This window comes from Nerophis ophidion, linkage group LG08 (assembly GCF_033978795.1).
Source record: "Nerophis ophidion isolate RoL-2023_Sa linkage group LG08, RoL_Noph_v1.0, whole genome shotgun sequence".
NCBI classification, from domain to species: Eukaryota; Metazoa; Chordata; class Actinopteri; order Syngnathiformes; family Syngnathidae; genus Nerophis; species Nerophis ophidion.
In genome coordinates, this window is record NC_084618.1 from 34,312,224 (window position 1) to 34,340,173 (window position 27,950).

A 27,950-nucleotide genomic window follows, 5' to 3' on the forward strand; every position below is an offset into this window, starting at 1 on the left:
TTTTAAAAAAAAAAATCTCCATTTTCTTCCCAAGGCCGCACCATTTTAAGAAGCCGTTTGGTGCGTTTCGGACGTTTTGTTGCCGTTCTGTAAAGTATACAAGAAGTCAGTTGTACCTTTTGACTTTATTTACGACGCGTCATTTAGGGCCAAGTTATTCGTCATTGACCTAGAGGAAAAGAAAGGACACATTTTACGGCCTTGTCGGAGCAAGCTTTAGCAGAAGCTAATTATAGCTGGCTAGCTGTTCTTCGACCAATGCAACATTCATTGTAAGTATAATGTGAACCAAATGAACTTTTAACTAAATGGGACACTCTGTGTGCGTTTAAGCAGTCCATACTTGTTATAAATTGTTGTTTCACTTTAACAGCATTTGGCTAAATAAACATTGATTGACTGGATCACATTGGCCTAGTTTACATGTAACACAAAGCAACAATGCAGGCGAAATCACGACTTAAATGAAGTCAAATGTATAGAACACATTTGGTGGAAGTTGTTTGTTTTGTAGCTGGCGCTCTAAAATAAGTTAATGGAGCTTCTATTTTTCCGAGTGGACAAACGTTTGAGTAACAAACAGGTGGTAAGCTTTGAACTTTCACAGTATCATGTTAGACCCGCTCGACATCCATTGCTTTCGGTTCTCCTAGAGGGGAATGCCCACATATGCGGTCCTCTCCAAGGTTTCTCATAGTCATCATTGTCACCGACGTCCCACTGGGTGTGAGTTTTCCTTGCCCTTATGTGGGCTCTATCGAGGATGTCGTTGTGGTTTTTCAGCCCTTTGAGACACTTGTGATTTAGGGCTATATAGATAATCATTGATTGACTGATTGATTTTACTCAACGACCACACAGGCTTTTCTGTAAGTGGTGTCTAGTTTTTGCTCACGGTTATGTTGATTCAATTAAAGTGCCCCTATTTCCACCGGGTTTATCCTCACGCAAAGTCTAGAGACAAAACAGATTACTCGCACACATTTTGTTTAGTAGTCTAAATCTGTGCTGATAGAATGAGGAACTTAGCATCCAACCCAAACAAGTTCAAAACCATTATTTTATATATTCGTTTCCCAATGGTGTGTGTGTATCTAAATCTAAAGGTTTTTCAAAGTCTAAAATTCATTACAAAAACAAAATGTAATCATAGGATATTGTGGAAACGTTTGATACACGTTAACACTTTTTTTTTTTAGATTGCCAATTCCGTATTTATCCAGCTAGCTCATTGGAAACCCCCATACGCCTACATCATCCCTAATATAACAATAATTTTTTTTCCACAGGACTGCAAACCATCTGTGGCACAGAGCCTCGTCAAATTAACATGACCAATGTACATTTAATTTATATGAACACTTTGGTCCTAAGGTCAAAAACTCAAATTTTGAAAATTTGAATTGTACTCAGTTACTTCACTACGTAAGTATCTAAAATACACAATTAACAAAATGGTGGTATTGTCATCTTATTAATAACGCGTATGTCTTATGCATACAAACGTAGTAGTACAATGTTTGCAAATAAACTGACTTGCATGTGTCAAATTAACTGTACTCTTAAATCAGTATGTACGAGACAATAGCAAATTAATAATTAAGCAGTCAAATGCTATTTGCAAAATAAACATCAATGAGAAAGACAAGTGGTAGAAAATGAATGGATAAATGCTTCAAATGTGTATTTTCAAGCATTAGAAAACTCACATTAGCAATTACTTCTGATTCAGGAGCTACAATTCGATTAAAAAACAATTAATGATTCATCTGTTATTTATGTATATTGATGCAGTTTTACATTAATTTTCATTTCACTAGTGAGTGTGAATGTTTTCTGTCTATCTGTGTTGTCCCTGCAATGAGGTGGCGACTTGTCCAGGGTGTACAACGCCTACCGACCATATGCAGCTGAGATAGGCTCCAGACGACATACCCCAATATGAGCGAGTATAACCACGTAACTGTGTCAGTAATTAAGACGTTAAACTGCGCACATTAAAGCCACATGACTCAGTAGGCCTGTGAGCTCAACACAGAGTGATCGATCGATCAATACTGAAGCAACGACAACCGGAAGTTGATTAACATGACGTCATCAAAACCGGACAGGACGCTCCCAGCAAACGTGTCTTTTGTTGTAAAAAATAATAACAAAAAAACGAAAGATTTGCATATACAAACACTCAAATAAAAATTATTTTTGAGTGAAAGCGTCCTTTCTCTCGAGAACCGACATCGTTTACATTTTACTTTTTTTTTTTTTCCTCCCCGAGATTAAAAAAGACGTAATTCCGACTAGACGGAAAAATCACATGCCTGTTGAAATAAAGGGCCTTTAATGGCTAAAACATTAACTTGGACAACGTTTTAACCCCTGGTTGGCTCAGATTTTATTCTTTTCATTGCATTCACATGCTGCAGTGGACAGTGCACAATTTAGCTTTCAGTATTATTGCAGTATCTGAAGCACCGTCTCCACGTGTGTTTATTGACAACAGGGTTATAACCTGGACACGTTAGCTCGTCGGTATGGTAACAGGTGACTGTTACTGCGTGCGTCTGCCCCGGTCCCGAAAATAAAAATCGAGAAAATCCGAGTCGCTACTGCACAGGTTCGGACCACTTTTGAACTTGTTTGCCAAGACGTCTTACCCTCGTATTTTGATCAGGTCGGTCCGTTATTCCTTTACTTCGTCGTCGTGTTCTTCTTCTTCTTCTGACCCACCAGGTGAATTAAGTGCAATTGGCGAAGTTACAGTGCATAGTAGGCTACCGTCACCTACTGCACCGGAGTTGTAACTACAAGCTCCATCCACAGAAAGAGTCCCATTGCTTTTATGAGCGGTCGAGCGAGTCAAAAGCCGAAAAATCTTTTAGTGGCGGCCGTAATTCTTACGTGGCAGGCTGCCACAAATATAAATGAATGTACCTGAGTACCCGATAGTAAAGGAACTGGTTGGAATCTCACGGTAAGGTGGCTCGCTGCAGTCAGCCAAATTATTGAACTATCTGCATTACTTTATTTAGACTACATGAATCGATTTATCGACATTTAGTATATAATAGATATTAAAATCGCCCATGTCTGAATTGCTATGTATATAATAATCGGTTATTTCACCCACTTCTAGTACTCGCTATAATCCTACACAGGACAATCCGCCTTTTAATTAAAAAAAAAAATCGATCGGCTGATTTGAAAAAAATAATTGTGACATATTTTTTATGCCATATCGCCCAGACCTTAGGCTGTTTGTTAAATGTAACTGTGGAGGTGCAATTGCTGGCAGTGTGTTATTTTGATAATGAATTCGAAATATAGCTTTTTTCCTTTGTTGACCATCTTTAATTTTATTTTTAGGAACCTGCAACAGAAGCCAGTCAAAATGAGTGCTGGATCTTCTCAAACAGTTATCCTGAAGAGCACCACCAAAGTGTCCCTGAACGAGCGGTGAGGTGCCACGCAACCTGTCAGCAGTTTAACACCAGACCGAAGGGCCATCCTGTGCGTCTGAAGGTTCTAGTGCTCTCTGAAGATGGCCACTGTCAGGGACCTGGCCCAAAATGGATGTGATTCCCTTGTGTGTGTGCACTGCTCACTCAGCTTCATTGGCCCTGTCAACGTTGGTTAGCGTTAGATGAATTAAGAACGTTGGATGGAACTTAAGATGCTTAAGCAGGCCAAATGTTTTGTGCGAGCAGTGCACAATTTTGACCAAGGAGGATGAAGTGGTCACACTTGGTAGGTCAATGCTGGACCAGACCACTGTCCTGAAAATTCCATGGCACTCACACTCCCTGTTATGTACTTAGTACAGTATACATCAAGTATACAAAATATACAGGAGTGGAGAGAGAGTGTGCAACATTTTTAAGCTCTCAAATAGTTCTCTCTCAAACCAACTTAATTGAAGCACCTTTCATCTCTGTTCTACTGCTCCTTTCTCATCTACAACTATACAAGATTAGGCACTCGGTCCGAGTTTGGAAGTGGCAGCAGCACTCCTTTTTCCAAGTCATCCATGTCACTGTCCATGCTGTAAGTGGCCGAGTAGCCAAACATACTCTCTCGTCCATGGCCTCTGCTGCTGCAGAACAACCCAATGAAGCCAGGCAGCTGGGGGCCAGTAAGTGGCAATTGTATACATCTCTCTACCTCAAATCTTTCTTCTCTCTATCTCAGCTTTCTGTGCTTCTACTGCTTGGTTTGAAACAGTAATGTATTGAGCATATTTTTGAGAGAGAAATGAGTGCCAGCAAATGGAATATACATGACATAAGAGCCACAACTGTAAGTGTGGCCGCATCCATAACATGAGAAATGACTTGATATGGAACCCTGCTTCCTCCTCCTCTGTGTGTCCCCTGCCCTCGTCTTTTACTTCCTCTTTTCCCTCCCACCTTCTAAAGCTTCACTAACATGCTGAAGAACAAGCAACCCACTCCGGTTAGCATTCGAGCCACCATGCAACAGCAACATATTGCCAGTGCCCGCAATCGCCGGCTGGCCCAGCAGATGGAGAATCGACCGTCGGTGCAGGCAGCTCTGAATCACAAACAGGTGAGACCACAGACGTTTTTACACAGTGTCTAGGCGTAACTGAACTCTTAATGAGTGGTGTCAATGTAGCCCACTTCTACCAAGTACCTATTTCATGTCAAATCAATAGGTTACCAATTTTTGATACCTGGACTGTTTGAGACTCCTCATTTGGTTGCAGACACTGCATCCGCCCAAGCACTTGGTGGGCAAACAGGATTATAAATAAGGGACTTAACTGCAACCATGCATAATAAAAAGCCCTTGAAGCATAGGCTTTGCTTTTTTAAGCTAGTTTAATGCTAATTTACTTTGAATATGCTATAAACATGGTACTTGGCGATGGTGATTACAACACCTTCAAATTTTTCAATCAAAACTACAACTAGGATTTTAAACCATGGAGTCGTTGCCAAGATATTTATAAAACGATTTGCTGTATTGCAAGAGGTTGACATTTGTCATGATTTGTGACTTGTTAATATATGCCAAGAGACTTCTCCAACCATAGTAAATGTTTCTTGTTGACACTTGCGCAAGTCTGACATTTTAATTTCTTAACAATGTTTGTTGTTCCAATGAAAATATGTCTTAAGATGCAACCCAATGACCTAAAATATCTGTTATTGCTTGTATTAACCTCTAGCCTCACCTGAAGAAGTAAATGCTTGATACAAGGACTGCACTTATTTTTGAGTTTTGTCCATCCACAATCCTTATTCGAGACAGGAACACTCATTTAGTCGCCACTTTTGAGTTCAGCAGCTAACCAAATTTTGTAGCAGTCCAAATGTTGTGGATAAATAAACACGGATGTATATATATAACAGTTGGGGATGCACGATATTATTGGTGGCAGATAATTTTTGACCGATAGTAGCAATTATAAAGTTAAAGTACCAATGATTGTCACACACACAAGGTGTGGTGAAATTCGTCCTCTGCATTTGACCCATCCCCTTCAGTAATAATTGACCTCCAGTGATAATACTACTTGATGGACCCAGACAGGCACTCCGATACAGGCACTGTCATTTGTTAAATTTGTGAATAAACAGACGTGCCTGCGTAAATATTGCGGCTTTTAATGTGCGCCCAATATTTGAACAAAATCAAATAATCCCAAAAAGTAGGTGGATGCGGTTTAAAACCAGGTAGGATCTATATCCCAGAAATTACAGAATGTAAAATTGGTTCTGTGGAGTACCTATACAGATCCCTGGGGACTGAGAATTGGTAATGTATGTAAGTAGAACCAATCCCTAGTGGCCACTGATTTTAAAACTTGAACAGTAGTGACAGGTAATCCTGTGCATTCAAACAATTTTACCATAGCCTGCTGTACACTTCCAAGCATTAAGAGTTGCACATATGGCTATGTTTGGGGGCCACTGCTGTCATCTGAGCTCCTTTGTAACGGATGTGAAGAACAAAACAAAAATATGTATTTTTTAATGCCAAAACAACCACTGTTGTATGACCTAATTAGTAAAGTCAGTATGTCTCAACTTGGCAAAAGCATACCAGCCGGCCAAGTAGTTACCATGAATTGATTAACGTGGACTCCGACTTAAACAAGTTGAAAAACTTATTCGGGTGTTACCATTTAGTGGTCAATTGTACGGAATATGTACTGAACTGTGCAATCTACTAATAAAAGTATCAATCAATCAATCAATCAGTAACAGTAATAACATAATAGTAGTTTAAGCTGAAACCTACTTTTAGTTGTGACGATGTCAAAATGACATGCGTGGAAGAAGTTGCTTCAAATTAGTTCTGTTTTTAGCGGTGGTAATCGGTCCACGTAGTTTGGACATATTATTCTCCATAGCATGAAAATGTGAAATGTGTCTACTCCTCTCTCCCAGACGTGGATGTTTTGCAGTTTGTAACTTAATAAAGGGAACTGCACATTTTAGAATGGAATTGTGCCCATCATTCACAATCCCTATGCAAGTCAAACACACATTTTCATTGTTTTTATGCATTCTCATATTTACTCATAATCAACGTTAGCCAAAGTCTGATAAAGATAGAGCCAATGGGTGGATTTCTATTCCACCTATAAAGCGCTTAAAAACATCCAAACACCTTAATCTTCGTGTTATATACACATTGTAAGTATATATGCAATGTAGTAACGGGCACATTCATAATAATAATTTTTACGTATTTTGCTCATTTAAGCATACGGCAGGGTATTCAGATGTATCACAACGTTCGCTTTTCTCTTCAACAACAACTACTACTACCAATCATGCAGATTTAATTACAGCCAACAAATGTTAATTATTGTAAGACAAATAATCTTATATTTTTTATCCTGAATATAATGATGAGCAACAGGTTTTATAAGCTGGGTGCTAAACGGATCCAGCTTTTGTGAAAGACTAAGCATCATGCAGCAGTATTGCTAAGTGCTAAACAAGAAATACAAACTTCCAACATTAAAACGATGACTTTTTGTACAATATTGTCTCTCACTGGAATCCCGACTGATAAAATGTATTAAGTAATTATGTCTTTTTGTGTCCATCACTGGGTATACATTGGACATATTAAGGTCTCGATATACTCTCTGTATAAGCTAGTTACTCTGTGATCATGGCGTGGCTAAAATAGTTCCCATGCGTTAGCGCTTATAATAACCCTTGACTTCTGTTGCTCAGCAGTGTCCATGACGAACAGCAAGTACTGCTGCGAGCCTCCACCACATGCAAAGCACTCACAGGTGGTCACACTAGACTGACGCTGCAGCTCCAGCTGGCGGTTCTCATCCTCGCGAGCCCAACACGGGCCCCTGCCCGCTTATTATTTCCACATGGCACGTTTAGCAAATCGCTGTCCGCAGGTCTATCTGAAATACATTGAAGTAGGTCCACGATGCAGACATGTTGCCTCCACTCCGGACAATTGTGGGCTTTTCAAATTGTCATCACAACATCCTGCTTCAGAAGTGCTGTTTTGGTGATGAGTCTTGAACAAAAGCTGAAATGGCAATTTTGGGCTGGTTTCAGCCAAAGGTTTTTGGTGTGTCACTAAAATATGAAATCTGTGTAGTTTAAAAACAGGTAATCAATGATGAAGAACCAAACTAGACAAACAAAAACTTTGATAATGTATGATAAACTGAGTGACAAATGTATTTACCAATTCTATCCTCGCATGCATATGTTTGAATAAAACATTTATGCAACCCAAACATAGTGTCAACTGACAAAATAGATATAATTGGTTACTGCTTGTTTGCTGCTTTTAAATATGCAGGATGATTTTTTGTAATGTGCTTCATCATAATACTATTCTTAAATTCCAGCTCCGGTTCACTGTGGAAGCGTGTCGCCACAATGTCTGTCTTTTGTTTTAAATAGATGCAAAACTTTTCACGTCATCTTTGCGCCATTTTCTCTTTTTCCACGTTTTTCTTTGAGCCATTTCTCTTGGCACTCAACTCTCCCCACTTACCACACAGGCTAAATCACCAACACTGCTCTCGTGCGCTCTATTAGAGCAGTCGTGCAGAAACAATGTCCGTGTATTGTACTAATTAAACACGTCTACGGTATCTTCTTTCAGCTGTTTCTCCGTTAAACACACTATCAGCAGTTTCTCCATATTTTCTTGGATACATTTTTTCTATTAAGATATTTTCGCCTCTTTCGCTGGTGTTACAGACTTATTTTGCTTCAGTGTGGTGCAGACTAGGAGTGCTATGCTCAAACTGCTTCGCCAAGCAGCTACATGCTTTTTCATGTTTTTGATTATTTTGTTGAATTCAATGAATATCTACTTCTTCTCAACACTATCTTTCACACTCTTTTTTTATTTATTTTTTCCCTCCCATGGTCGGAAAGCAAATAAATGTAAATCTAGTTACAAGCCAGGGGGGCTAATAAAATAATTCTCACTGAAGATTTATTTAGTAATTAATAATCTACAATGTTTATGAAATCTAATATTAACACATTTGTATTCATTGATTTAACAAGTTTTTATTTTCTTGTCACCACTAAACATAGCGTGAATAATAATAATAGCGCGATATAAAATATAATCCATCCATTTTCTACCGCTTATTCCCTTTCTGGGTCGCGGGGGGCGCTGGCGCCTATCTCAGCTACAATCGGGCGGAAGGCGGGGTACACCCTGGACAAGTCGCCACCTCATCGCAGGGCCAACACAGATAGACAGACAACATTCACACTCACATTCACACACTAGGGCCAATTTAGTGTTGCCAATCAACCTAACCCCGGGTGCATGTCTTTGGAAGTGGGAGGAAGCCGGAGTACCCGGAGGGAACCCACGCATTCACGGGGAGAACATGCAAACTCCACACAGAAAGATCCCGAGCCTGGATTTGAACCCAGGACTGCAGGACCTTCGTATTGTGAGGCAGACGCACTAACCCCTCTGCCACCGTGAAGCCCCTAAAATATAATCGATTATTATTATTAGATACTCAAAGCGCTCATCATTCATTCTCACCTAGTGGTGGTAAACTACATTTGTAGCCACAGCTGCCCTGGGATAGACTGACGGAAGCGAGGCTGCCAGTTTGTGCCTACGGCCCCTCCCACCACCACCTATCATTCATTCACCAGTGTGAGCGGTACCGGGGGCAAGGGTGAAGTGTCCTGCCCAAGGACACAACAGCAGCGATTTGGATGTCAAGAGGCGGGGAGCGAACCTGCAACCCTAAGGTTTCTGGCACGGCCACTCTACCCACTACGCCACACCGCATGATGTTACTGGTTACAATGTACTGACTCTTTGTACCAAACGTTCTGTGAAACCGATGAAGTACCTAAATCCCAAATGCAGGCAGTCTGTTCAGCGGCCCTTTGCCATAGCTGATTTTAAGATGTTTTTTAAAAACATTTATCAGAGCCTGAAGCAGCGACTGGGGAAGAGCAACATCCAAGCCCGATTGGGTCGACCTATGGGGATGGGTATGCGTGGCGGCGCGGTTGGTGGCAGAGGAGGACTGCGAGGAATGACCAGAGGACTTCGCGGAAGAGGCAGAGGAGGAATGATGAGAGGTGCTCTCTCCATGAGAGGTGCCTATTCATCGAATATATAATTTTGTGTGTGTGTATGTAATGTATAATATATATTTTACAATTAATTTAATAAAAGGAAAACGAATGGTTCCTGGTGGCCCCATGCGAGGTCGCGGCGCTGTTGGTCGTATGCCAATGCGAAGAGGCGGCCGCCAGCGAGGAGGATTTCCTGGCCGAGGTGGACCTATGGGGAGAGGTGCAGGCCGTGGAGGAATGTCCAGAGGTAGAGTTCCTTGCCATTAATTATGGTTGTAATACATCATAACCATGTGGTTACAATGTACCTCAGTTTCAGGGTCACGTTTCAGTTTATTTAAGGTGTAAGAGGACAAAAAGCAACAACGTTAAATCATCTCAGATTTTCTTTAACGATAAGCAACACATTGTAAACTGCTGGTAATTCTGTAAAAAAAAAAGAATAATTTTCCATGCAAAATCATTACCATTAAGTGTTTTAGGTATTAAGTTACATACTGAAAGCCAAGTGTTTCCAAACACAATTTTCAAGAACTGTTTCCTCCATGGCACTTCTCACTAACCAAACATTGGGTTGAACACAAGTCATTTATCCAGTATTCATGTGACATGGTTAACACTTCCTGTTGTCACTTAATGTGCACTTGGTGGCAAACCAGTGCACCTCTGTACCAAATGGAAGGTTCTGTAACAAAAACTGTGATTTAGTAAAACATGTACTGTTACACTTCACCTGCATTCTTTGAAAAGATAAATGACTCGATCTCTGCATAGTTGTGTCTAATCACTGTACGTTTTTTTGACAGGCCGCGGAGGACTCCGTGGGCGTGGCGGCTTTGCTGGCCGACGTGGTCGCGGCAGAGGTGTCGGCCGACCCTCTGTGACCCGTGAACAACTGGACAACCAGCTGGACGCTTACATGTCCAAGACAAAAGGTCATCTAGACGCTGAATTGGATGCGTACATGGCCCAAGCAGACCCGGATAGTATGGAGTGACACCAACGGACTTATTGAGTTACTGCAAGAACTGTGCGGCTCCTTTAACATACTGTGTAGTCTTGTTTACTTGTTCTCAAAAATTAGATTTTGCTTTGACAGGAGCATAAACACTCCAGGACTCTGTTTTGGACCAGCTGAAAATCCAGCACTAAATGGGCTTTTATCCAAACATGGTTGCTACAGCAGATCCTATAACATTTGTTATCGTTCGAGTTGACTGCAGTATTTTTATAAAGTTGGAAGAACTCAGTTGATTTAAAGTTACTTTTTACACATCCTTTTAAACCCAATTCTTGAACCATCAGATTGTAACTTAGTTTGATTTATATAACGTTTTTGGGAGCATACAAAAGCTACAAAACTGGCACGCTCAATCTTTTCCTCAAGAATTTTCTCTGGAAATGTGTTAAGTTATGTTCAAGAATGTGTCAACAAAGCATTTTCTTCCAGTGTGTTATTCTGTCTTTAATGGAATGTCTTTCAGACATATTTCATAGACTGCACCATCATTTTAAATGTTAAGTGTATGTGTATTTTAAATATGACTCAATGGATGGAGTAGCTGGTTTGAAATGCCAAGGCAAAATAACTTGGTCTTAGACCACCACTATTGGACTAAAGAGAGAGAGATTTAGCCTTGAATAGAAAAACTCTTCAAGCTGGGGTATTCAACATGCAATTCTATTAGCGTAATCGATATTAACGCATTTAACAGCTAAGCTAGTTGCCTACATTGGATTGGTTTAGTCTGTTAAAACTACAAAATGATTTAATACTTGGGTGCATTGCCCGCGGTGGACAGCCCTACCTGACAAAAGGAAATTGCTCAATTTTAAGTTACGTTTTGCTAATTCACACAAAAAATGAAGTTAAATAGTATAAAAATGCCAACTGAGAAGGAATTAATAAATTAAATGATTAAATCACACTTACACCAGAGGTCTTCAACTGTGGGTCAATGCGCTCTAGCACATTAAAGTCATTTAAACATTTTGATGACTTTAAAAAGAAAAAGTCAAATTACGCTGTAATTTTACCACAAATTTGGATGTCTGTCGACACACTCATAGGGTAGTGTGGCTCCATTGGTTGAGCGAAAGTGCCAGCAAGTTGAGGGTCATAGGTTTGATCCTCGCTTCCGGCATCTGAGTCATTGCCGTTGTGTCCTTGGGCAATAACCTTAATCCACCTGCTCCAAGTGCCACCCACAATGGTTTAAATGTAGCTTAAATATGTAGATAATGATCTCAGGGCATTCAATCGATTGCAACTGGACTGACTGATTTGTATTAGAAGACATTTCATCTCTTATCAGTTGATGCTCATAGACTTATATTGGTCAGATTTTAGCTGGAAAGGGTTACAAAAGTATCACTAAAAGCCTTGATGTCCATGGTAAGACACTCTATATAGACAAATAGAGAAAGTTCAGCACTGTTGCGGCTGTCCCTAGGTGTGGTCGACCTGTAAAGATGACTGAGACCGCAGTGCAGAATGCTCAGTGAGGTGAAGAAAAATCCTAGAATGTCAGCTAGCAGACGTATAGAAATCTCTGGCACATGCTGACGTTGTTGACGGATCTACGATACGTAAAACGTTGAACAAGAATGGAGTTCATGGTAGAATACCACGGAGGAAGCCATTGGTGTCCAAAAAACATTGCTGAATGTTTGAGGTTGCAAGTGAGCGTCTGGTTGTTCCATAGCACTACTGGCAAAATGTTCTGTGGACAGATGAAACCAAAATTTAGTCGTATGGAAGGAACACACATTGCTATGTGTGGAGTTAAAAAAAGCACAGCACACCAACATCAAAACCTCATCCCAACTATGAAATATGGTGGTGGCATCATGGTTTGGGGCTGCCTCAGGGACTGGACGCATTTCTTTAATTGATGGAAAAATTAATTCCCAAGTTTATCAAGATGCAGTAGGACAATGACCCCAAGCATAGAAGTAAATCAACAACAGAATGGCTTCAGCAGAAGAAAATGTGCCTTCTGGAATGGCCCAGTCAGAGTCCTGACCTTAACCTGATTGAGATGCTTTGGCATGACTTCAAGAGAGCGATTCACACCAGACATCCCCAAAATATTGCTGCACTGAAACAGTTTTGTGTAGAAGAATGATCCAAAATTCCTCCTGACCGTTGTGCAGGTCTGATCTGCAACTACTGGAAATATTTGGTTGAGGTTATTGCTGCCAAAGAAGGGTCAACCAGCTATTGAATTTAAGGGTTCACATACTTTTCCCACCCTGCACTGTGACTATGACATGTTGTGTTCAATAAATAGATGATAACTTATATATTTTTGTGCGATATTAGTGTAAGCAGACTCTATTGTGACTTTGATGAAGAGCAGAAGACATTTTTTATCTAATTTATGCAGAAATCCAACTAATCCCAAAAGGTTCAAATACCTTTTCTTGCTATTGAATGCCCTAAGATTAGAATGATCATTTTTAGAGATTTAGATAATAGGTTTCACTGTGTAAAGCGCTTTGAGTCTCGAGGGAAAAACGCTATGTAAATATGGTTCACTAATTCACATTTACACTGATCCAACACACATCGAAATTATAAATGGAGGAGGACTATTTATTTCAGTCAGCAATACATACAATCATTGACAAATAAAGCACTGGTTTATTGGTTATTCCTATTCGGCAGACCCACCCCCTATAGTTATGCTAATATTGTGACCTGTAGGTTCTCTGTGATTGGCCGAGAGTTCATATGTTTGTGCCAGTGGGTGTCCAGTGTAAACGGAGCCAAAGGTAATGCACATTAGTTTTCAGAAGCATGTTTTCTTCTCGGAATTACACCGACAATTATAGTCACACAAAGTGTGGTGAAATGATCCTCTGCATTTGACCCATCCCCTTGTTCCACACCCTGGGAGGTGAGGGGAGCAGTGAACCGCAGCGATACTGAATACATCCAATTTCTAACACTGACTTGAGCTCGCGGGGGTACTGGAGCCTATCCCAGCTGCATTTGGGCGGAAGGCAGGGACAAGTCGCCACCTCATAGCAGACAGCATTCACACACTAGGGCCACCACCGTGTTGCCACTGAATACTGAACCCATGTGGGTACTTATTTTCAACTGATATCAACAGTCTTCTCAAAAAATAAATGATTTTAATGACCACAAAACATAAGTGTTTGCAATATTTCCAACATCAAGTATGATAAGTCAGGGGTCACCAACCTTTTTGAAACCAAGAGCTACTTCTTGGGTACTGATTAATGCGAAGGGCTACCAGTTTGATACACACAAATTGCCAGAAATAGCCAATTTGCTCAATTTACCTTTAACTCTGTTATTACTAATAATTAATGATACTCATCTTTGTGGAAACACTGATCATCTTAATGATTTCTCACAATAAATATATATTTTTGATGACATGTTTTAAATAGGTTAAAATCCAATCTGCACTTTGTTAGAATATATAACAAATTGGACCAAGCTATATTTCTAACAAAGACAAATCATTATTTCTTCTAGATTTTCCAGCACAAACATTTTAAAAGAAATTCAAAAGACTTTGAAATAAGATTTAAATTTGATTCTACAGATTTTATAGATTTGCCAGAATAATTTTTTTGAAATTTAATCATAAGTTTGAATAAATATTTCACTAATATTCTTCGTCGAAAAAACAGAAGCTAAAATGAATTAAATTAAAATGTATTTATTATTCTTTACAATAAAAAAATTAATTTACTTAAACGTTGATTTAAATTGTCAGGAAAGAATAGGAAGGAATTTAAAAGGTAAAGAGGTATATGTGTTTAAAAATCCGTAAATCATTTTTAAGGTTGTATTTTTTCTCTAAAATTGTCTTTTTGAAAGTTAGAAGAAGCGAAGTAAAAAAAAAAATGAATTTATTCAAACAAGTGAAGACAAAGTCTTTAAAATATTTTCTTGGATTTTTAAATTCTATTTGAGTTTTGTCCTCTCAGAATTAAAAATGTCGAGCAAAGCGAGACCAGCTTGCTAGTAAATAAAAAAAATAGAGGAGGCTCACTGGTAAGTGCTGCTTTTTGAGCTATTTTTAGAACAGGCCCGCGGGCGACTCATCTGGTGTCCGCGGGCACCACGTTGGTGACCCCTGATATAAGTTAATATTAAGCAATAAATTTGATGGAATATGATACAACCTTGCAAACAAAACAGTGGTCACTACAGAAAGGTGCAGTCACTATGTGTTTACAAAGAAAACTTATTCTGCTCTTGCTTTTTGCTGGTTAGCTTATTAGATAGCTAACATGATATAATCCTTGATGAAAAAAGAGTCCAAAGCGTTTGTAGTGTAGTTTAGGCCTATTTAGTGAAGGATCAATAGTATATTTTGCAAAACTGTGAACATAAACACATAAACAGACATTTTACATTTAGCATATGTCTATATACAACATACATGTGTATATAGCTATATAAACCAATATAGATGTCTGCTATGTAGCCTATTTAACATCCAAACCAACAAATACTGCCAGTAATTAGCTTTCAACAATGGACACAAATATCTTATTAAAGCAGTTTTAAACTGAAAATGCGCAAATAATGTGTCACAACATTGCATTCACATTGACTTACAGGTTTAGACCTTCAAAGTCGAAAAGAAAGCTTCAAGGCCTACTGAAATCCACTACTACCCACCACGCAGTCTGATAGTTTATATATCAATGATGAAATATTAACATTGCAACACATGCCAATACGGCCTTTTTAGTTTACTAAATTACAATTTTATATTCCCCGGGAGTTTCGTCTTCGAAACGTCGTGTAATGATGACGGGACGCAAGACGTCACGGGTTTTAAGGAAATATGAGCGCTGAGCACACACACAGCTAAATGTTGTCTGCTTTAACGGCATAATTATACAGTTTTTTGGACATCTGTGTTGCTGAATCTTTTGCAATTTGTTCAATCAATATTGGAGAAGTCATAGTAGAAAGATGGAGTTGGGAAGCTTTAGCCTTTAGCCACACAAACACACGGTGATTCCTTGTTTAAAATTCCTGGAGGTGAAACTTTACTATGGATCAGAGCGCGGTGAAGAGAACATGGATCCCGACCACATGTCAACCATTAGGTTTCGGTGAGAAAATTGTGGTTAAAAAGTCAGTTCTTACTGGAGAAAAGCTGAGCTTGTGCTGTCCATAGCTGCCGTCGACTCCCCTGAGACATTGGCGTCAAGACACCCGTGGACACACCACCTCCGACTATCAGGTAATATTAAACTCACTAAAACACTAGCAACACAATAGAAAGATAAGGATTTCCCAGAATTAACCTAGTAAATGTGTCTAAAAACATCAGAATCCGTCCCAATGCAATCGCGTTTTTTTTTTTTTTACTTTTTTTTTTTTTTTTCTAGTCCGTCGCTATCAATATCCCTAAACACGAATCTTTCATCCTCACTCAAATTATTGGGGAAATTGTCGTTTTCTCGGTCCGAATAGCACTTTGTGTTGGAGGCTCGCATTAAAAACAATGTGAATATGTGAGGAGCCATCAAACATGTAACGTCATCGTCTGCGACTTCCGGTAGCACCGAAAGTTGCGAACTTTATCGTGGATGTTCTCTACTAAATCCTTTCAGCAAAAATATGGCAATATCGCGAAATGATCAAGTATGACACATAGAATGGACCTGCTATCCCCATTTGAATAAGAAAATCTCATTTCGTCCATCCATCCATTTTCTACCGCTTATTCCCTTTTGGGGTCGCGGGGGGCGCTGACGCCTATCTCAGCTACAATCGGGCGGAAGGCGGGGTACACCCTGGACAAGTCGCCACCTCATCGCAGAGCCAACACAGATAGACAGACAACATTCACACTCATTTCAGTAGGCCTTTAAAGCCTGCAGTGAGTGCTGTTTGTTTGACATCTGCTTTCAACTGCTCTCTGAAACACACCCACACTAAGCTGGCTATGGTAAGACAGGAGGGTCAAAATAGAACACAAACTGCAAAACTGATTTCCACTACTAGGTGTCTTAGAAAATAACATTGTGGGGCATAACAAAAGTATTTTGAGTTATTGAAGTGTATTTCTGGTCTTGCCACCTTTTCCAAAGCCGAAGGACGACACAGCAGTGCAGCTGGATCAAAAGAGACGTCGGAGACGTTTTGCTGGACAAAAAGTTGCTTTATTACAAGCGAACATCATTAAACAGGTCTGCAGTAGTCAAAAACATTAAGGACTCCTAACTTGGAGAAGCCTAACCATCAGTTTTACATTCATCCTTCCTGTCTCTCTGTATGTTTGCTAAGTCAGGAAAGCACATCCTGACCATAAAATGTGTTTGTGTATAAGTATCTGGAACACAAATGCTTTAACTCATAACTTAAATGTTGGCGTTAAGCTAGACAGGTAGTCTATTCTCAAGTGTACGGCTATCATTTTTGCATTCCGAAGTCCCAATTAGGGCCTCTCTCCTACGACAAGTGATCCAATCCAACTGTAAATATCAATTGATTGAGTGATTGAAACTGTTATTAGTAGATTGCACAGTACAGTACATATTCCGTACAATTGATCACTAAATGGTAACACCCGAATAAGTTTTTCAACTGGTTTAAGTCGGGGTCCACGTAAATCATGGTTCAAACTAAGGGGCCTATATCTTATTATGTGCTCAAACTGAAATACTAGTATTTAATTAAACTTGGTGGTTAGCTTTCTCCCAGGTGAATATAAACATTCACCATATGTAGAACATAACGTGAGTGAATTAATTCACTTTATTACCAACTAAAATATTTTGATACTAAAAATGTAGAATCAATTGTATAATTCATTAACTTACATAACTAACATAACTAGTGTTATGCATTTTAAAAAGAAAGATTGCGTGTCGATTTTGAAGAATTTCATATATTAAAGTAAGAAAATGTGTAAATTAATTTTTATACATTTTAATTTGAAAAACCTCAATAATAATTTTAAAAAACAATCTTTACACAAAAAAGCATGATATTAACAGAGTAATATAGTATTTTATATTCATATTAGAAAGCTTGGGCTTCACGGTGGAAGAGGGCTTAGTGCGTCTGCCTCACAATACGAAGGTCCTGAGTAGTCAGGGTTCAATCCCGGGCTCGGGATCTTTCTGTGTGGAGTTTGCATGTCCTCCCCGTGAATGCGTGGGTTCCCTCCGGGTACTCCGGCTTCCTCCCACTTCCAAAGACATGCACCTGGGGATAGGTTGATTGGCAACACTAAATGGTCCCAAGTGTGTGAATGTGAGTGTGAATGTTGTCTGTCTATCTGTGTTGGCCTTGCGATGAGCTGGCGACTTTTCCAGGGTGTACACTGCCTTCCGCCCGATTGTAGCTGAGATAGGCACCAGCGCCCCCCGCGACCCCAAAAGGAATAAGCGGTAGAAAAATGGATGGATGGATTAGAAAGCTTTGATTCGGTAGTGACAAATGTATATATATATATATATATATATATATATATATATATATATATATATATATATATATATATATATATATTGCATGTCCTCCCTGTGACTGCGTGAGTTAATCCTTCCGGGTTCTCCAGCTTCCTCCTTATTTTACTATGAATTGATTAATGTGAACCCCGACTTAAACAAGTTGAAAAACTTATTCGGGTGTTACCATTTAGTGGTCAATTGTACGGAATATGTACTGTAATGTGCAATCTACTAATAAAAGTTTCAATCAATCAATCAAAAACTCCCACTTCCAAAGACATGCACCTGGGGATAGGTTGATTGGCAACACTAAATTGGCCCTAGTGTGTGAATGTGAGTGTGAATGAATGTTGTCTGTCTATCTGTGATGGCCCTGCGATGAGGTGGCGACTTGTCCAGGGTGTACCCGCCTTCCGCCCAATTGTAGCTGAGATAGGCTCCAGCGCCCCCGCCCCCCCTCCCCCGCGACCCTGAAAGGGATAAGCAGTAGAAAATAGCATTTTAAAGTAAAATTCAAATTATTTTTTAAAAGGTTTTAAAGTAATGTTCTAATTATTTTTAAAAGGCACCAAAAACAGGTCAGGTATTGAGAAACTTACATTTGTGAATATAAAACCTTGCCAACAGTAAAATGAGGTTTCAAATTTGTTTTTATACAGTGTAAATCCAAATTGCACATCTTTAAAACAAAGCACATATTTGACATGGATATTGTCCAGGATGAAACGACGTTTATTTTTAAATTGTGTAGTCGTTTTTATGCAAAAGTATCAGCTGTCGCAAAGCAACTATAACTGTCGTAACTCCTTAGATAAATTGTTTTGCGGCAGCGTCAACGTCCTCTTTCGCCTTGGAACGTCAGCATGATGTGGTCGTCTCCTGAAGAGGTGCAGCTCACATACTCAAATTCAAATATATAGTTGTCTTAAGAATCAAGAAATAATGCGCTATAAGGAAAGACCGTCTGGGAATTTGTATAACGTTCATTACGTGATATTTGCGTGTTTAAGTTATAGTTTAATGCTACTCGCTCAACTCGGTGGTTGCTAGCATTAGCATGGTTCGCTCAGCGGGTGCTGCTAACTTAGTAAAGTGACCATCTGTTGTCAGAAGCGCGATATGCGGACTAATTATGAAAAAAATTATTAACTAATAAAATCCTATATCCTCCAGGATAGTCTATTTTATGATGCGTTAAAGGCCTACTGAAACCCACCTACCACGCAGTCTGATATTTTCTATATCAATGATGAAATATTAACATTGCAACACATGCCAATACGGCCTTTTAAGTTTACTAAATTGCAATCTTAAATTTCCCGGGAGTTTCGTCTTGAAAATGTTGTGTAATGATGACGTGTACTTAGACGTCACGGGTTTTTGGAAGTATGAGCGCTGCGCGCACACACAGCTAAAAGTTGTCTGCCTTAACGGCATAATTACACATTATTTCAGAGATCTGTGTTGTTGAATCTTTTGCAATTTGTTCAATTAATATCGGAGAAGTCATAGTAGAATGATGGAAATGGGAAGGTTTAGCCTTTAGCCACACAAACACAGTGATTCCTTGTGTAAAATTCCTGGAGGTGAAACTTTACTCTGGATCACAGTGCGGTCAAGCGAACATGAATCACGACGGAATGTCAACTGGCAGGTTTCGGTGAGAAAATTGTGGTAAAAAGTCACTTCTTACCGGAGAAAAGCTGAGCTTGTGCCGTCCATAGCTGCCGTCGACTTCGCTGAGACACTGCGCGTCAGGACACCCATGGAGACACACCTCCGACTATCAGGTAATACTAAAAACACTAGCAACACAATAGAAAGGTAAGGGATTTCCCAGAATTATCCTAGTAAATGTGTCTAAAAACATCCGTCCCAATGCAATCCCGTTTGTTTGTTTTTTAAACTTTTTTTTAATTTTATTTTATTTTTTTATTTTAATCCGTCGCTATCAATATCCTCAAACACAACTCTTTCATCCTCGCTCCAATTAATGGGGAAATTGTAGTTTTCTCTGTCCGAATAGCTCTTTTTGTTGGAGGCTCCCATTAAAATCAATGTGAATATATGAGGAGCCATCAACATGTGACATCATCGTCTGCGACTTCCGGTATAGGCAGGGCTTTTCTCTTAGCACCGAAAGTTGCAAACTTTATCGTGGATGTTCTCTACTAAATCCTTTCAGCAAAAATATGGCAATATCGCGAAATGATCAAGTATGACACATAGAATGGACCTGCTACGCCCGTTCAAAGAAGAAAATCTCATTTCAGTAGGCCTTTAAGCAAGTTAAAATTATTTACCGTGGAGTCTTTGAAACGATGTAGCATCACGCTAGCTGCAAGTGAAATAGTGTTTCTTTGTGTAGTATTGTGGCGGTTTATTCCAATACGGTGTTTGTAAAGTTTCCTCTTAACTAAATATAAATGAATGCCACAATGCTGCTTGGTTATGTTGGGTATTCCTGTTTGTGGCTTATTCCCAACACAGTTGTGGCCACATTACGTCAGGTTTTGCTTTCACCTCTGCACTACTGGTTGCTGCATGGTGTCAATGAGGCCTGAAACATTTCATATTTGCCTTTAATTTAAAATTGAACATGTACAATTGTAGTGAAGGACTTTGCATAGTTCTCTCCTCCCCTACCTGTAGTAAGTCATGTAAAATTTCTTACAGGATGCCACCGTCTCGTTGCTTCAGACCGGCAGTTGATCCTGAAATGTGAGGTTAGTGCTGAATTGTTTTCTTCAATCTATTCATAAGGCTCCCCTATCCCTGTTACATTAATACCATTAATGTAATACAAACTCAGATCAGATTTATTTGTTTAAATTGTAAAGTGACTAAAATGCAAACAAAGAAGCAATATTAAAATGAATTAAGTTGACAATTCACAATTGGTTTAGAGTTATTTTGATAAGTATGTAGAGAAGACTGTCTAGTGTCCGGGACAGCCACAAATCATTGTCAAAGGATGAGGGTCAAATGCATTGATATGCCATTGAAATGTTATAAATTAAAAGACACAAGGGTTTGTCATGATTTATGTTTCTGCATTTTAAAACACTTCCTTGTGGTCTACATAACATGTAATGGTTGGTCTATGGCAGTGGTTCTTAACCTTGTTGGAGGTACCGAACCCCACTAGTTTCATATGCGCTTTCATCGAACCCTTCTTTAGTGAAATTTTTTTTTTTTTTTTTTTTAATTTTTATTTTTTTTTTTTTCAAAATTCAAGACCGTTATGTTTTTTTTACTGGTGCACAAAATAAACCGTGCATTAACATCACCTTGTTCAAAGAACACAAACACAGTGCATGAACTCACAACAAATTACACACCTGCAAATCACATGGTGAATTAGAAGGAAAATTGATTGAGGGTATCCATAATACGCCGATAGGGAGAAGTTTTTATTTACATGATGAGTTAGTGTGTCTTGACTTCAGCGAACCCCTGAGACCGACTCACCGAATCCCCAGGGTTCAATCGAACACAGGTTAAGAACCACTGGTCTATGGTCAAAATGTTGTGTAGATTGTTTTACAGAATGTTTTCAAGACTCTTTCAAAGCGCATTTTCAGAATGCGTTGTTTTGTGGGCAGGTCTAATTTATGTGGCTCCACTTAAACAGCATCTTCTCCCAGCCATCTTTCACGTTTTTAGCGCTTCTCTAGCAAGTCTACTGACCGATTAAGTACGACTTGTACAGTAACCTATTAGAAACTGCAAAAGCGGAGAATGACTGCCCCACAACTAACGGATAGAGATAAGTAAGTATTGACTACAATGGCGGACGCGCCCACATTTTTGAGACTTGTGCAGATCCCAAATAAACAGCAGATACCAATAGGTAAGAAAAGTTGGTTCTGTGTTAAAAGGGTGAAACAAAACACCAGATAATGTCTCCTAATAGGTTCCATATTGGGGTCCATGCACACACCAGTATAGTACCCTTATGTTGAAGCACAGTACGTCTGACTACGTTATGCTACCGACAATCCCATCAAACAGTGCGGATTTGTATCTTACCAAAGTCGTACTAAAACATTTTGACAAAATTCTTACAACCGTGTGTAATGTTCTTTTATTCTCAATTAAACAAAAGTTTTTGGTCTTGCTAGCATACCGGTACTTAACTAGCGTCATATTATTGAATCGGCGTCAATCGGCAGGCGACACGTATCTCTTATGTGTGACGGTCATCTACCGGTCACACTTATAACCCAATAACATTTGTTCGAGTTCAGTAAGAAACATCCAGAATAATACATGAATTAGCTTAGATACATTGTCAGTATTTTTTTTAATGTTGAATTTTAAGTGTGCCTTATAGCCCAGTATCTACTCTTGAACCATGCCACAATGTGGAGCAGTAAATGTATTAAAAAATGGAAGTATTGAATACAATCTTTTAAAATGTAACTAAATTTACATATTTGGATAAAGTGATGCTGAATGCTGCTTTGTCACATTTTGAAGACATCAATCTTTTAATTTGTTGGCACAGCAAGTGCTCTGGTCCTGCTTAGTGGGCCATTAAGCTCTTGCAGTGCAAAGAACAATTGATTCTCTTGCAACCCACTGCAGTCAATATTCTGCTGCAGTGTTACTTATGCGAATTGACATTTGACATATCTGCCCCTGTCACTGTATCTAACTGCTTCTGATGTTGCAGGTACACAGGGAAGACCCCCATTCAGCTGGGTAAGTTGTTTGTCTTGTATTTTGTCCACTACAGTTTGGGTGATGAAAGGCTAATTGTTCAACTGCTCTGAGTCATGAGTGATAACTGCCTTACTGAACAACCTGGTGACTATAATTACTAAAAAGGCTGACTTTCCTGAACATTAACCTTAAAAATGTTTTCCAACAGGTGTCATTACCTCGCCGAAATCACAGCGTAATGTAAGTATTAAGACTCATATATCGATTTTCTGTATGAGAACGCATCATTCGCTACGTTTTAAATGCACAGATTTCCTACATATTTGGTAAATATTGTGCAATCACTGGACGTATTACACGCCTTTTTCTGCCCATGATGGTTTAATCATCTGCCTTGCATGGCAGAGGGCATGATTTTAATTGTCAGCCAGGATTGCATCAGAAATAGGGGATGGTATCAAAACTGGGTTCCATAATAGCGCTCGTTGGAATACAAACCTCCTAATAATGCACCAATCAAGGTTGGGGTGGGTGAGTTGGCATTCACAAACCTTCACATTTTAAACTTATAAACAGTACAACATTAGTATGACTGAGTCTTGTAATATGAATGCTGTTGTGAAGAAAGACGGAAAGGATGTACCATACTTTTCGTAGTATAAGTCGCTCCGGAGTATAAGTCGCACCTGCCGAAAATGCATAATAAAGAAGGAAAAAAACATATAAGTCGCACTGGAGTATAAGTCACATTTTTTGGGGAAATGTATTTGATAAAACCCAACACCAAGAATAGATATTTGAAAGGCAATTTTAAATAAAGAATAGTGAACAACTGAGAAGGTGCCTGGTATGTTAACGTAACATATTATGGTAAGAGTTAATCAAAAAACTATAAGATATAGAACATGCTATACGTTTATCAAACAATCTGTCACTTGTAATTGCTAAATCCGATTAAATCTTATACGTCTAGTCTCTTATGTGAATGAGCTAAATATTATTTGATATTTTACAGTAATGTGTTAATAATTTCACACGTCGCTCCTGTGTATAAGTCGCACCCCTGCCCAAACTATGGAAAAAACTGCGACTTATAGTCTGAAAAATACGGTACTTCATAGCTACTTTTATTTAAGCGCAGCTTTGTCTGCTGTAAATACCCCTAAAGACCAACTGCACACTTCCAGCTTTCAAAATAAATTACTTTGTGCTAAATCCTGTCTTGACAAAATATTGATCTTAATAAAATAGTTTACACAAAGGTGTTTTGGTATTTACGGTGAGTTGAGTCATTTTGGTTTCGTTTTGATAATTGTGTTAATATTGTATTTATATTGAAGTTTAACTATTTAGTTCAACTTGCATGTCACAATCTTCAAAAATAAATAGAATTTTATTGTTGTTGTTTTCTTTGTAGCGCCGGTACCAATTTGGTACTCATATCTGTAAAAATGTAAATGATTTCTCATAATTTTCTTGAAACTTGATACCCTTATTTCTTGACTGACTCAAACCATTCCAGCATCATGTTTAGTTAATTCAGGACTGGTTTGCTATTTAGCAAGCACTGTCCAACACAATTCCCACATTGTCTCCTAAATTTCCACTTGAAAATGAACTGAATAGAAATATTCTTACGAGGGCTGGGCAATTTTTTTAATATCGCGATATTTGTAGGCGATTTACGATTATGTATCTCTATTTTGCCTTAGCCTTGAATTAACACTTGATACATATAATCACAGGATGATTCTACGTACCAAAATAAAGCATTCTTCCTTATAGTGCAATAGTATGTGCTCATTTTAGACTTTCATCCAGAGAAGGAAATCACAAGTAAAAAAAATCCCTATTTATTTCATATGGTGTTGATCTGGAAATGTATGCCTCTGCATTTTGATGGTGTGGGCGTGTTGCACCGAATGGAGATGTCGACATGCCAAGTAATCACTCTTTATTCTCTAGCGGGTGACTTTTCAAATGTTACATATTAGCAGTAATGCTGCTTTTTATAGCAACACTTTTGCCCCACATTTTACAAATAACTGTTGTCTGTTCGACATATTTCCACTTGAAGCCAAACCACCGCCAGAGGATGGACCCCCCGTTGTTTTTCTTTGGAATTAATTTTTCCTTCATTTGTTACCAGATTTGCACCTTCTCTCTCTCTTATTAACCCTCCGCTAGCACCACAGCTAACGTTACCCATGCAGCTACCTCTGCTCCGCGAGGGCATATACGTATGTGACGTTTGACGTGACAGTATGTGACGTGTGTAAGAGGGTGCGCTTGCGGTCTGGGGAGAGACAGAGTGGGAAGAGCCTGTAGTGTAATGCCCGCAGCTAAAAGCAACTGTGTGAGAACGCATACTCAAATATCACGATATAGTAATTTTCTATATCTCAGAGACAAACGCGCGCTGTATCGAGTAAATCGCCCAGCCCTAATTCTTACTACTTTCAATCTGTTCAAACATCAGGACATAACATATATGGCTTTCCACTTCCAATAAAATATATTAGTGACTGTCATTTTTCTGAATTTCTTAACCCATCTACATTATTCAAACTTTTTGTAAGTGTTTTAATGAATTTTATTCCAGAATTTCTACTTTTTTCATAAAGCATTTCAGTTCAACAAAACTAGAGCACAGTATCACGCCTGACAGGTATGTCTTCATTGTTGTAAATAGCTAAAACGGGTTTCTGATTTGCTTCCTTCAGGTGGCAGTCAAATTGCTTTGAGCCCTGAGCATGGACATCCCTAACCAAGGTGAGTGAAATCCACAAACAGTCCAAACCTGAGGCCTATCCTGACCTGGCCTTAAATGTGGGCCGGTGTTGTGGAAAATGTCTCAAAGAAGAAATCTGTAGTTTCGCTTTACCCACACAGTTCTTTGCCATGAACCTTGTGGGATATCACTGCAGAACATTTTTAATGCAGTCAAAATCCTGTGATGCTAATGACCCTTCTGTCTTAGGGTTACACTGATGGCCGATGCACCTACCTAGATCTTGCCGCAAGAAGTTTGTAAGTGTTCTGTACATATTTTGGACTTGTAGACAGCACTGTTCGGTATCTGCAGCCTGCTACTTCATCAGCAGGGTTGTTCAAAATGAAGTGCTAAAGAAAAACAACATCTAGCATCGTTGGTCTCCTTGCTGTCTGTGTTTGGAGTCCTGGTAAACTGTTGAAACAAATCTTGATAAATGCCATCTGCATTTTGATGCAGTCCTCTCCCTGTCAAAATCCTGTGATGTTAATGACTCATCTGTCTTAAGGTTACACTGATGGCAGATGAATCCACCAAGAGCTTGCCGCAATATTTTTGTAAGTGTACTGTACATATTTTGGACTTGTAGACCGCACTGTTCGGTATCTGCATCCTGCTACTTCATCAGCAGGGTTGTTCAAAATTAAGTGCTAAAGCAAATCAACATCTGGCATCGTTGGTCTCCTTACTGTTTGTGTTTGGAGTCCTGGTAGACTGTTGAAACAAATCTTGTTGAAGGCTGTTTCACTTGAGACTACATGACCAGCTTTGAAGACTAGGGATGTAACTGTATTATAGATATTGCTGTTTCTTAATAATTCTGTGACGTGTGAAAGTATCATACAAAAACTTGGTGAGTGTATTTTTTTATTTCCTGGTGCTTTAGTGTCTGCTGGATCTGAAAATAAACTACATTTCCCAGAATACTCTGCATAGAGCGTGGCCAGTTAGGTGGAGGCGTGGAATCCTGTAAGCAGGAAGTAAAGTGTTAGTGGTAGATTAGAGTGCTTTGTAACTGTTTGTCATATTGCTAACAAACAAATCAAGGGAAAAATATAACCTTTTTGGCATAGGTTAGAAAAGTCTTTGTACTGCGAATTGCGCCATTTTGTCACATGCTTTTCCAAGCCGACACAGCTAGCTGGTCACGTTGCAGCGCATGGAGGGAAATCTTCCAAAAGTACACTGGGTAAATACGGATAAACTGAAAAGCTGCTTGATCTTCAATCCATTCTCTGCTCTGTGTCTCTTGATGTCACGTTGGGCTTAACCATATCCCTATCCTAAGGCGGAAGGCAGGATACACTCTGGACAAGTCTCCACCTCATAAACCATCACGCAGAAAATATATTTAAAACCAATGAAGCTAAACATCAGTAAGTGAGATTTACATTAGTAGAAGTTAAATTGTTGGGTAACTTCTGAGAAACTGCGTTTTCCAAGCTGATGTAAAAGCACTGCTTTCAAAGTAGAACTTGAGAAACTAAACGTTTTACACTTGTTAGACTGAATATTTATATTGACATTTTGAAGACCTCAACTGCAAGTTATATTTTAAATATTTGCTTCAAACTGATGTCCTTAAACAATAATTTCCACTATTACTACAAACATTTATTTTAATATAGTTAGAATATTGACCTTTAGATTTATGTTCTGTTAAAGCAGTGCTTCTCAAACATTTTCTGTTATGCCACTGTTATAAAAAATTTAAAACTATACTTCTGCATAAAATTGTAAGCTTATTGAATTAAAGTAAACAGACTGGTCTTTCCTTGTCTCCCACCGTGCTGAAGCAAAGTGGTACATACGCTTTAGCATATTTTCCACGAAAGTCACATGCGCCCTCTCACGGGGGCCTGCCCTACTATTGGAGAAGGACTGAGTTCCAGCAATTTTGTAATTTTTACCTGCCATGCCATCCTTTTTTGGGATGGGGGGGGGGGGACATATGCCACATTAATATTATGATTCTTATAACGTTACATCCCTATTGAAGACTCATATTTTATGTCTGTGTGCCCATGGTATAATCCTAATATTAATTTTGTCTTGTTTTGGCAGAAGTGTGCTGGTGACTAAATGGAGCAGCCGCTGTGTGTGAGTAAAGTTGGAGCACTTTATTGGTCATATACCAAGGCTTTCAGGTAGCACCGTTCCTGACTTGCTGTGGACTTGACCAGAAATCAAAATATCCCAATTGGCTTTTTCAGCAATTTGCTGAAAACCTGTTGGGGACACTTTTTTCGCCTTACTCCATGCTAAAAATGTTTAGCTAATCCCAATCTCTTGTATGTTTCACAGGATGCGATGAGAGTTCTGTGGGAGAATTTTTTGTCACAATGGTTGACCAGCATTGTATTTAAGTCATTAAATCAACAAAACTATATCTGTCTATGTACTTTTTTCCCCCCCATTAATTCCCAATAAGTAGTAATGAAGTCATTCTCAAACTGTGG

General features: G+C 39.0%; 1 protein-coding gene, 2 long non-coding RNA genes and 4 other non-coding genes across 13 annotated transcripts; 6 read left to right on the forward strand and 1 right to left on the reverse strand.

The window, feature by feature from the left end:
• The first annotated feature begins 2 nt into the window (after positions 1 to 2).
• On the forward strand, positions 3 to 11,036 carry chtopa (chromatin target of PRMT1a). Its single transcript, XM_061908358.1, has 6 exons — positions 3 to 272; positions 3,364 to 3,453; positions 4,413 to 4,563; positions 9,434 to 9,605; positions 9,685 to 9,831; positions 10,391 to 11,036. The coding sequence occupies exons 1-6, from the start codon at positions 259 to 261 to the stop codon at positions 10,579 to 10,581; spliced, it is 765 nt and encodes a 254-aa protein (XP_061764342.1). The 5' UTR covers positions 3 to 258; the 3' UTR covers positions 10,582 to 11,036.
• LOC133557678 (uncharacterized) lies at positions 10,532 to 19,834 on the reverse strand. The gene is made up of 2 exons (XR_009807827.1): positions 19,744 to 19,834; positions 10,532 to 12,307 (listed from the first exon to the last, which is right to left on the reverse strand). It is a non-coding gene; the product is annotated as an uncharacterized LOC133557678 (long non-coding RNA).
• LOC133557677 (uncharacterized) lies at positions 18,875 to 27,878 on the forward strand. 7 transcript variants are annotated; one of them, XR_009807822.1, is made up of 9 exons: positions 18,875 to 18,937; positions 20,727 to 20,776; positions 22,729 to 22,757; positions 22,927 to 22,958; positions 25,442 to 25,490; positions 25,699 to 26,048; positions 26,780 to 26,867; positions 27,556 to 27,591; positions 27,796 to 27,878. It is a non-coding gene; the product is annotated as an uncharacterized LOC133557677 (long non-coding RNA). The 7 variants fall into 7 exon arrangements; XR_009807825.1 differs by lacking the exon at positions 26,780 to 26,867 and having other exon boundaries at positions 25,699 to 25,748; positions 25,820 to 26,048; XR_009807826.1 differs by lacking the exon at positions 26,780 to 26,867 and having other exon boundaries at positions 25,699 to 25,748; positions 25,951 to 26,048.
• Positions 25,518 to 25,652, forward strand: LOC133558488 (small nucleolar RNA SNORA18). Its single transcript, XR_009807969.1, has one exon. It is a non-coding gene; the product is annotated as a small nucleolar RNA SNORA18 (small nucleolar RNA).
• Positions 25,783 to 25,919, forward strand: LOC133558486 (small nucleolar RNA SNORA8). Its single transcript, XR_009807967.1, has one exon. It is a non-coding gene; the product is annotated as a small nucleolar RNA SNORA8 (small nucleolar RNA).
• On the forward strand, positions 26,083 to 26,219 carry LOC133558485 (small nucleolar RNA SNORA8). Its single transcript, XR_009807966.1, has one exon. It is a non-coding gene; the product is annotated as a small nucleolar RNA SNORA8 (small nucleolar RNA).
• On the forward strand, positions 27,616 to 27,734 carry LOC133558487 (small nucleolar RNA SNORA32). The gene has a single exon (XR_009807968.1). It is a non-coding gene; the product is annotated as a small nucleolar RNA SNORA32 (small nucleolar RNA).
• Positions 27,879 to 27,950: the final 72 nt, after the last annotated feature.

What these genes read in the sequence shown, in the direction of transcription:
- chtopa (XM_061908358.1), top strand. An exon ending in AAAGTGTCCCTGAACGAGCG is followed by an intron (nt 3,454 to 4,412) that starts GTGAGGTGCCAC and finishes CACCTTCTAAAG; the next exon opens with CTTCACTAACATGCTGAAGA. An exon ending in CAGCTCTGAATCACAAACAG is followed by an intron (nt 4,564 to 9,433) that starts GTGAGACCACAG and finishes AACATTTATCAG; the next exon opens with AGCCTGAAGCAGCGACTGGG.